The sequence below is a fragment of the Sinocyclocheilus grahami genome, unplaced genomic scaffold (assembly GCF_001515645.1).
Source record: "Sinocyclocheilus grahami isolate Dianchi unplaced genomic scaffold, SAMN03320097.WGS_v1.1 scaffold1050.1, whole genome shotgun sequence".
Lineage (NCBI taxonomy): Eukaryota > Metazoa > Chordata > Actinopteri > Cypriniformes > Cyprinidae > Sinocyclocheilus > Sinocyclocheilus grahami.
The window spans coordinates 10,292-21,123 of record NW_015506229.1 but is presented as its reverse complement, the minus strand read 5'-3'; the positions used below and the strand labels follow the sequence as shown (position 1 = coordinate 21,123).

The 10,832-nt window shown below is 35.2% G+C and overlaps 1 protein-coding gene across 1 annotated transcript in view; it reads right to left on the bottom strand.

Annotated features, from left to right (window-relative positions):
- The window catches only part of LOC107566138 (VPS10 domain-containing receptor SorCS3-like), a 119,339-nt gene that overhangs the window by 105,412 nt on the left and 3,095 nt on the right, over positions 1-10,832 (bottom strand). Inside the window, exon 2 of the mRNA XM_016251513.1 lies at positions 7,921-8,079. Within this exon, the coding sequence (XP_016106999.1) occupies positions 7,921-8,079 (159 nt within the window). The remainder of the gene's footprint in view (positions 1-7,920; positions 8,080-10,832) is intronic.

Here is a 10,832-nt window from a genome sequence, read left to right as displayed (position 1 = left end):
CTCTTAAAGCCATGATCACATTAATTATTTTAAAGACTTACAAAATGCAATATTTAATGTCCTTTGACTTTTATTTTGTCATCACAAGCATTATTTTATTTAATTACAAAATGCAATATTTGATGTACTTAGATTTGTTTTCCTATACATGAAAACAATCTGTTTTAAATAGTTAAAATAATAACATAATTCACATTTGGCCTTAAAATACCTAAAGCCCCATTGAGCTCATGATCACATGCAGGACTTATACAGCATCACAGCAGCTCTGTCTCTTCTAATTCTCCCCGTATATTTCTGGAAAGCATGGCGTGATACTTTATGAATTCCTGTACTTCCATTCCATTCTCGATCCTCTTGCTCAATCTCTCAATCTGTTATCCTCTGTAAACTCTCTCTCTCTCTCTCTCTCTCTCTCTCTCTGTCTGTCTCTCTGGGGAGGTCTTTCCAGCTTTGTGAATGATGCGGGAGGTCAGGGAGCACGTGAGGAGTTATCCGCAGGCTTTTACGAGCCGTCCCGTGAGGCAGCCACCCCGGGGGAGAGGTCAGAGAGCTGGTGAACTACAGGACTGACGATGTGACTGGGGTTTGAATATGGTGCATGTGTTTTATATGCCCACAGAGACGGATGCTGTGTATTCAGGAAGCAAAAAGGTTATGGAAACACATATATGTTGCCAGAACAAAAACAGCACATATGGCATTACTCTATTTTCACAATATATACTAGCCGGTGTATGTGTATTATTTACAGTTCTACAATTATTTGTTCTGATCTCCAACAGTATTAGTGGTAGTTTTGAATTGTATTCTAGTTTCAGTGAGTCTAGTGGGGATTTTCCAGCAATTCTTTCTGTAGGTTTCATTATTATGCCAGTATAGGTCTTGAAAAGTGACTTATATGAGTCAATAAATCATTCATTCAAACGATTTGTTCTTGCACACTAATTTTTTTAGGAACAAAACAAGTGAGCCAATTAATTATTCTCTCAATCGATTTAAAAACACTGATTCATTCAACAAGGAACAAATAACTTAAGTAATAAAACAAGTGACTCTTTATAAGTGAGCCATGCAGTGAATCATTCACTTGATTGATTTTTTTTGTTTGCTTCTGAATATCGCCACTCCAGCACAAGGCTGCTTCATCAGGAACAAAAGTATTCACTCTTGATAGTGTTTGAATAGCAATTTTACACTCTAAAAAACACTGGGTTAAAAACAACCCAATTTGGGTTGTTTTTAACCCAAGGGCTGGGTAAATATAGGACAGAACACATATGGGGTTAATTTTACTTAGCAAATCGGGTTGTTTATTTAACCCATCATAATGGGTTGATTTAACACAGCTAATGGGTTGATTTAACACAGCTAATGGGTTGATTCATTTTTATTATAATATAGCTTATTTTTTTACTTTATACATGAAATAATGTTTACAGATGAACTTAAATCCACTAAACATTTGTAAAATACTCCACACAACCACTGGTTTGCATGATAACTTCCTTTATTTATCATTTACAGCATTGTTTATCGTTTGTGTGTGTACATATTGCTTATGTAAACTCGTTTAACAAACATTAAAAGTAAATATTAAACATTAAACAGAAGTAATTCACATGTAAAGACCGGTCAGTTATTCTGTTTCCACCGTAACAGCGCTGGCTCTCGTGCCCGAGCTGGAGTCGTGTTTGGTGGGGAACTGCTCACGACTGAGACCGCCGCCCTGCGTTTCACTCATAGCTGAACTATACTGCCACTGCCTTCATAACCTGTCCAAAACAAACAGTAAAAAGCTCTGAGGAAATATTTTAACATCCAAAGTATTTGTATTCTGTATCTTTATGAATAAAATCGTTTATTTTATGCAGAGTATCAGGCTTTTCCATCACGTGATAAGACCGACGTTAGGTGATTACACCACGCGCCTGTATGTTGCTCTGCACAAAATTGAACGATATACAGCACAGTAATGATTATAAATGTAAAATAAAATGTACACAAACCTGTATTTTACTGAAGAAATGCATCAATTCAATGGAGCTTAGAACTATTCTCTGCAGAAGAGAAGGCAAAATCCCCACGATAAATAACTCAACCGCTGGGTTACGTCTGACCCAGGATCTGAGTAATACAAAAACTACCCAAACATTGGGTTGTTATGTCTGACCCAGGAGCTGGGTAACACTAAAAAACTACCCAAACATTGGGTTGTTACATTTGACCCAGGAGCTGGGTAACACAAAAACTACCCAAACACTGAAAAAATAACCCCAAAAAAATTACCAAAAAGGCTCAACCCAGCATTTGGGTTAAAAAAATAACCCAGGATTTTTTAGAGTGTATTTATATAATAACTTTACGTATACTATTTAGACCCCACTTTCACATAAGTAATACAAAACGCAAAACCATGCAAAATGCAAACTGTTTCACATACTTTTTTATAGCAGGCAGTGCACAGTAAGAAATATTCCATTCTGAAAATAGCCACAGTTACATAAATTGCTCAATATGCACACATACTTTCTCACTTTTTTTCTATTGCTGTTTTTGTCATATATATAAACATGCTTAGGCCTACTGTTTTCTTGTTTATCTCTTTATTTCAGAAAGGGCCATGCTTGGAGTGGGTGTTTTTAACATACATTTTTTTTTTAGTGCATACTTTCTTTCTTTTATTTAATATCTCTTTCTAAGAAATATTATAAAGGGAATTCTGTAAAATGTCAAAAAAGCAAAAAAAAAAAAAAAAACATAGGATACAAAAATCTGACAATGAAACACGCTCTGTCATTTGGAAGACAGGTGTTTGTTTTTGACTCCACAAGTCAAGGCACAAAAGATGCTTCAAGTGAGTCACGGTGATAAACCAGAGTGTTTATCTAATGTGTCAGATTTTCCAGAAGTAGCTGACAATGACATGCACTCAGCTGAACAGATTAATGCTTTTCTTGATGAAACAATGCAACAAACGTCACTCTAGCCGTTTTTATCCTGGAACATCACAACATCACTCTGTTGCTGTATTCAGCTCATTTTGGAGGAGTGGATCCAATCCAAGATAATCTTTTAGGATTAAAATTGTTTATACCTGTTCTTACTGCTTTCCCCACACATATACTCTGAAAGCAGATACAGAATGTTATCATCAAGTATGGTAAAAGTGATCACTGGTGGAGAGAAAGTCTACCAGCAAATTTCATTCTGATGAATGAGGACTAATACACTTAATTGTCCTTTTTTGTGTCATCCTTGAATTCAGTTATTGTGATACTTGCTCTACTATGCATGACAACATTATATTATTTTCAATTTTCGGTTACACTTTATTTCAATAGTCCACTTTAGACATTCTATTAACTATAAGTAACTTTGTAACTACATGTCAACTACATGTCAACTAATTCTCATTAATTTGCAACTACATGTCTACTAACTCTCAAAGTAGACTGTTAGGGTAGGTTTAGGGTTAGTAGAATAAGTTGACAAAGAAAGTGTTAGAAGATATTAAGCAGACAGTCTACTAATACTCTACTAGCTGCTAGTTGACATGTAGTTGCAAAGTTACTTACTGTTAATAGATGTCTAAAGTGGACTATCGAAATAAAGTGTTACCCAATTTTCTATCGTTTTCTATTTGAATATATTTTCAAATGTAACTTATTCTTGTGATGTCAAAGCTGAATTGTCAGCATCATTGCTCCAGTCTTCAGTGTCACACCATCCTTCAGAAATCATTCTGATTTGCTGATTTACTGTTCAAGAAACATTTATTATTATCAAAGTTGAAAACAGTTGTGATGCTTAATATTTTTGTGAAAACAGTGATAGATCTGTTTCAGGATTCTTTGATGTCTTTACAGTCACTTTTGATCAACTGAATGTATACTTTATGAATAAAAGCAAAGGTAGTGTATATATAAATATTTATAATGAATTATATATAGTATTAATGATATATATACTGTATACTATTATGGTATCTTTATCATATAAATCTAATAGAACATGTTATGGCACATTTGGAGCAATTCAAACCTGTAAAAATATCTGGAAATTGTTGAGGCTCAGAGAAAAGTGGTAATTGCACATAATAATTTCTTATTCCTTTGGTAGTGTGGGTGCATAAAACAGCATATTACCACAGCATAAAATAATGTGATTTAAATAGCATGACAAAATAAACAATTATATGAATACTGCAATGATCCAAAGTCACCGAAGGTGCAATGATTTCAACAGGAATGATAAAGCTGACGCTACATCGAACTTTGAGAATGGCATGTCTGTTATCCAGAGTAAAATGCTGGCATGATAGAATGTGGGTATAATTTATTTGTCCTTTATTTAGACAACTCCTGCAACAAGAAGAAACAACAGCTGAATTTCTTAGTAGAGACACTGATGCTACATTTTTCTTCAATTTAAAATGGAAGATTAGACAGGAGAAGCCAGTGCTGTGCCTGAAGGATAATGAAAGTTTTGTCATCTCCCAACCATCTGCCATGCATAATTTAGCCGCTGAATTTTACTCTCAACTCTACGTTGCTGATGAATCAGTGCTGGGCTCTTCCAAAAACACCCAAAGCTGGAAGATTTGCACACCAAACAAATGTTCCAGGAGAGGGTCTGTAATACCTGGAGAAAGCTCTGATTGGCTCATGGCACCACAAGAACATACACAGTCCTCAAGGCTCTATACTGGTGATTATCTTGAGTTGTGACATCAAAGGCAGCAGAAAAAGTCATACTTTTAAGGGCCCTCCAGAATTAGTCATTGGTAAAATATCTACTGTAACACTCAAATATTTGTTATTTAAATATTTCTAGCAAAAAATGTCAGTTTGTTAGAGTACACAGATAGTTTTAAATGACAAACAGAGGGGGAAATGCTTGCTAACCAGTAAAACCTTGACTCCATGGTTTCAGACAACGACTGTGGACAAAAGATTCTTGGTTCAGACCACAGTCCTATAGATTTCTTCATGAAATTTGTGAACCTGCAATTTACTTGGACAAGTTTAAAAGCAATCAAGGTCAGAAACCTCTTGGAAAGCTTTTTAAGAGCTTTAATTTCTTAACAAAAATGATCTGAAGAGAGCTGAAACACTAGAGATCAGAGAAATAGAATTAAGAAATAGTTGACAGCACTTGCAGAATAATGTTGATTACTGTAAAAAAAAAAAAAATGTGAAGATGAATGGGGCCTATCAATGTTAAAAACTCACCGTTTCAATAATGCAGCCAACGAGATGTAAACAATATGCATTTTTATCATGACTTTAAATGCATAATTCAACCTGAAATTTTAATATTAGGAAACCCATACATGTGTGACGTTAACGTTCAAAAGTATCCGTTTTCAAATCCTGCCGCATGTTAAAGTTGTTTTGAAGTCCCAACACAATATTATGCAATGAATTGTGCACAATTAGGCTTTCTTAATCAAAACTCTGGCCGTGTAAATCATACTTTGTGTGGAAAGGAACATAAGTTGTCGGAGTTTTGGATGAACTATCCCTTTAATGAGACAAAATCATTTACAAACTTTTTTGTGTGGTTATATTACATTTTAAAACTTAATTACCATGACTATAAAAGTCTATAAACCCTAAAACAACTGTAACAATTATTTGAACAGATACAATTGTGGTTTTCACAGAACAATCAATGTTATAATGTCTATTAAAATTATTAACTTCAAATTTCTGCTTTAAATCCTCAAAAAATTGGCCACATTGGCTCCATTGTAAATGCCTCACTGTAACCTTGAACATATAACTATATACAGTATATATAATATTTTTGGATGTAATCAACATTATGCTACAAATACTGTCGATTGCACTTAATTTATATTGAACCCAAAATATTCCCAAAAGAGCAGACCAATTGCATCAAATGTAGTGAGGCTTGTTTGGTATAATTCAAGGTCGTCTCAAAGGCCATGCTATCTTATTAGAAAAAGATCTTATTGCTTCCTCAATGTTGCATAAAACGACCATTTAGAGCCAGCTGTTAGCATCATTAAAGACACTGAATGGCTTTTGTGGACGTTTGCTGGTCAATGAAACCTCCGTTAACCAGACTGAAAGGGTGGGCAGGGATCAATTGCTATTTCTTTTGTCAGATTCCTAGAGGCTTCTTTACGTAAGAGGCCTGAGCCGGTGTTCTCCTGAGGAAAGTGAGAAAGCTGAGCCTAAACTACCATCTGCTTTTAATGAATCGTCAACGAGTGGACCTGACCAGCCTGACACCTCTCTATAAGACAATGCTTCAGGTGTTGACCTGATCCACAGCTCTGCTCTGGCCGTGATGAGTCTGGACACAGTGTCAGCCACCCTTGTCGATTCAGAAAATGAGACACTTTGGTGCCATGTCGCCACAGCATTAATGTGTGTCATTTTTTGAGCGAGTAAGCATGACTGTCTCCAAGCACATTGCAGTATGGCTCAGGATAACATCATTATGGGAAGTGGACAGACCAGTGACTGAGATGCTCGATGTTTTACCACTAAAAGTTTAGAGACAGAAGTGCAAAGGAACAGTGGCTGATTCTACAAGAACAACATAATCCGTCTTTTCGCATCCATGCATAGAAATACTTATTTTTGTGTGTGTGTTTAAAGTACAACCGGTTAACCTACCGTTTAAAAGTTTGAGGTTGGTAAGATTGTTTTAATGTTTTTTGAAAGAAGCCTCTTATGCTCACCATCGATCATAAATATGGTAACATTGTGAAATATTATTATAATTTAAAACAACTGTTTTCTATGTGAATATATTTTAAAATTGTATTTATTCCTGTGAATTTTCAGCATCATCACTCCAGTCTTCAGTGTCACATGATCCTTCAGAAATCATTCTAATATGTGGATTTGCTTAATAAGCATTTCTTTTTATTATCAATGCTGCTTAATATTTTGTGAAAACTTTTCTTTTTCAGGATACTTTAATGTACATATACAATATTCAAATTAATAGCATTTTTTTTTTTATATAAATATTTTTAGCCACTAATCTATAAGTTGCTGTAACATTATTGTCTTTATTGTAACTTAATACACAATTCAATTTAATACACGATAAAACAACATAAATCCATACATACTATACAGGACTCAAAGGATTCAAAGTATGGACAACGATATATTCATTTGATATATTCATAAGCTTCAGCTCATTTTGCTGGATGTCCATTCTGTTCACACACGTTTTATTGGGTTTTCTTTATGGGCTGACTACGAATATGAATCACTGCCAAATAAAAGGAGACCTTTAAAAGTCAAAAGTCTTTTTTGCTCTCTTTATCTTTCTTTCTCACTGTCCCTCGCTTGGGAGGGTTTGTCCTTGGTAAATGATTATTACATTTTCAGCACTCAACATAATTTACTAATTTTATTTGAGAAGCATTCCAGAATGAAAAAAAGTACCCAAAACGAAATGCAGAAACGGTATTACTCAGTCACACTTGCAAACTAAATATCATACCTAAAAATATTCAGGCTAATGTGAACCAGCCTAAACAAGCACAAAACACCAATCACTGTTCAGTTTCTTATTGTTCACTCTACAATTGCTATTCAGTGAGTTGAATGGTAAGGCCAGACAAATTGGAAAAATTTATTATATACCTAAATAAAGCCATTCTGAATGTGAGTTTTATAAAACAGTGTCTAAATGGCCATTTCACTAATGGTTAACATTTATAAAAAATGTTAATAAAAAAGTTTAGAAAATATTTATCCTACTGCATTGTTGTGAAACCCCGTTTTGGAACGTTTGTTTTTGAACTGATGAATCACCATCAATAAGACCAGTTTATTAAATGAATATGGTAATGTTTTATTATTTACCACTGCGGGCTCCTTTTTTTTTTTTTTTTTTTTTTGGTTTAGATGAAGCAAAGCTTACCTTCTGATCGTGGCTGTAGGCTAATGCCCAGTCCTCTTGAGTGTGATGGAAAAGAAGACTTAAGACAAAGAAGTTTAAGCGGTACTTCTGATAACTGGCACCTTCATCCGAGCTGATGAGAATACTGCTTTCAAACTCTGGGTCAGTCAACACCATTATCTGAGGAAAAAAAAGAAAAAAAAGAGACAGGCACAACGGTTAACCCTGTAAAGTCTGACATATGAGTAAACAGAAGAATATGGATTGGAGTTACTCCAAACTCCAAAAGAGGCCCAAACTTACAACAAAATGAAATGTGGTGCAGTTGCTCATATTGATACGACAAAACAGTGACATGTAATGTAAATCAATGAGATCTTTATAACAGTATAGCAGCCCATTCACAGAAAATGCATATAAATATCAGTTGACACTATATCTCCCAAAATTATATATTAGAAAGATTATATTTAAATGTTTAGTTTTATGATCAAAGCTCTGTAGTTTTTATTGTTGGAGGCAAACCTTAAGTGCAGTGCAATGCAATGGTGATTAAGAGATGAGCAAATAAACATTCCACAAAAGCCTGATGGATCATATTTGACGCTCACATTTTAACATGATTTTTCTAAAAATCATTCCAGTAAGTGTTCATCTTGAAATATTACCAACAAGTTATTCACAGCAAAAAAAGACACTATGTATTATGTACTATGACCTGAAGGTGGATATTTTTTTAATTATACAAAAATAAATTTTTCTTAAAATGTATAAACTATCGATCCCACAACAGAAGGGATGTACAACAGTAGAATGTGTGCAACAGGTTTTTCAGCAGTTTGGATCATGCTAATCATTCAGAGGCTTTAGAAATTTGTATATCAAATATGATATAGTAGGCTATTTTTTTTTTTATTCATAGTGAACTTGCTGCTATCTGGCCCCCTGCACCTTTGCTTAATCAACTCCATTTAAAGGAACATTTCACACAAACAATAGAAATCCCTCTGCATGACTTCTTCCATGTAATTTTAATTTTTAGGTGAACTATTCCTAGCTTTGGACCACCAACTAAAGCTCATTCTAGGTCAAGGTTGACCATTGCTTCCATTCTAAATGGAATAATAATGAGAGTGAGCTAAAGCTACTGTAGTTCTACTTTAGCACTGACCTTGGCTTAGTTTCCAAGCTCCTCTTAAATTGATTCTGGTTATATGTATGCACAGAGGAAAATCTGTGGATGGGCATATAGTGCTTAATTAAAACAGATGCAAAACTCTTCTGGTAGTGAACACATTGCATTATGGAAAGCGTTTCTTTTTATGCTCGTGTTTGACTGGGCGGTTGCGTCTGATCTCAGTGATAATTAAAGGGTAAGTACGTCTGCCTGCTCGTTAAATGGGCTCGCACCTGAATGCCAGGCATTGTGCTCACTGTCATTCGAAGATTGTTACAGTGCTAAAAACAGTTGCAGACATTTTCATTATGGATTTCTTACTGCTTGAAAAAATACAATGTACATGCCTTGGATGTTTAAATGAAACTTAATAGGCTCTAAAGCATTTCGGAGCACATTCATTTAAGCATGCACACTTTTGGCTGACATCTAGACGTGATAATATTTAGCAAGCAAACTGAGAAACATAAGCTCGAGACCTCCCCAATTCTATCATCTCGCTCTTTCCCTCGCCTCCATCCGCCCTAAATGTAAACGGCTGTTTTCTTCCCTCAACTGGATTTGAATTGGAAAAACAGTGGTGCATTTGTCACTGACAAAAATCCCACCCCTCTCTCCACAAGCTTTAACTACGAATCCTCCAGAGCGGTGATTTAGATAAATTGTTTTTCATTAAGCGCCAATAAACAGCCAGCCGAAACGCAGCCAGGATTTTGTTGGCCTGGGCTCCCCGATTTTTACTGTTCATTATCGTTATAAGAAGATAGAAAGATGCCCCTTGTGTCTGCTGGTGTCTTTGGGCTTGTCAGATGCAATTCATAGATTTTAGGGTGAAATCATTTTCCGTAATAGTGCATTGGGTAACAGTGATTGTTATCAAAGGGATATAATTTTTCACTTTGAGTCCCTTGTCGAAGTTTTATTTTAAAAAATTGCACGTTTCTAGAACTTAACCAGAATTTAAACAAAAGTGGGTTTTCGCAATGATACCATACACTGTAAAATAAATAAATAAATCAGTTGTAAATAAAAACAAAAATTATAAGGTTTAATCACAGTATTCAAGAAAAGAAAATACTATTTCATTATTTCAAAATGTGTTACTTTAAAGGGGTCATATGATGCTTTTTTTAAAAATCATTATTTTGTGTATTTGGTGTAACAGAATATGTTGACATGCTTTAATGTTAATAAAACACATTATTTTTCAAATACTGTACATTACTGTAGCTCCTCTATGCCCCGCCTCTCTCAAACGCTTAGTTTTCTACAAAGTCCCTCCTTCCGACAAGCGCAGTCTGCTCTGATTGGTCAGCTGACCCAGTGCATTGTGATTGGCCGAACACCGCAAGCACTCGTCGGAAATGTAACGTCCCTTACCATAATCGCGAGCTTCATCTTTCAAAATAAATGTAAAGACAGTAAATAATGTCATTAGTTTTACCATCAGTTCAAGCCTGAAAGGGGAACAGAGTCGCGTGACAGACACAGTGATGAAGCTGGTATGTGTTTGCAGTACACAAGCCACGGTTAAGACAGCTGACTCCACTGTGATGTGACCCTGTCTCTCTCTCTCTCTCTCTCTCTCTCACACACACACACACACACACACACACGTGATGTGCAAAACTCCGTATTTGAACAGTCAATAGCAAATACTTAAACTAATAACAAAACATACTTACAGTAGCTGATTCAGAAGCGCCAGATTGTCATAGCAAAGTCAGAATGACCTCCTCTCCTAGGTTCACGAAAC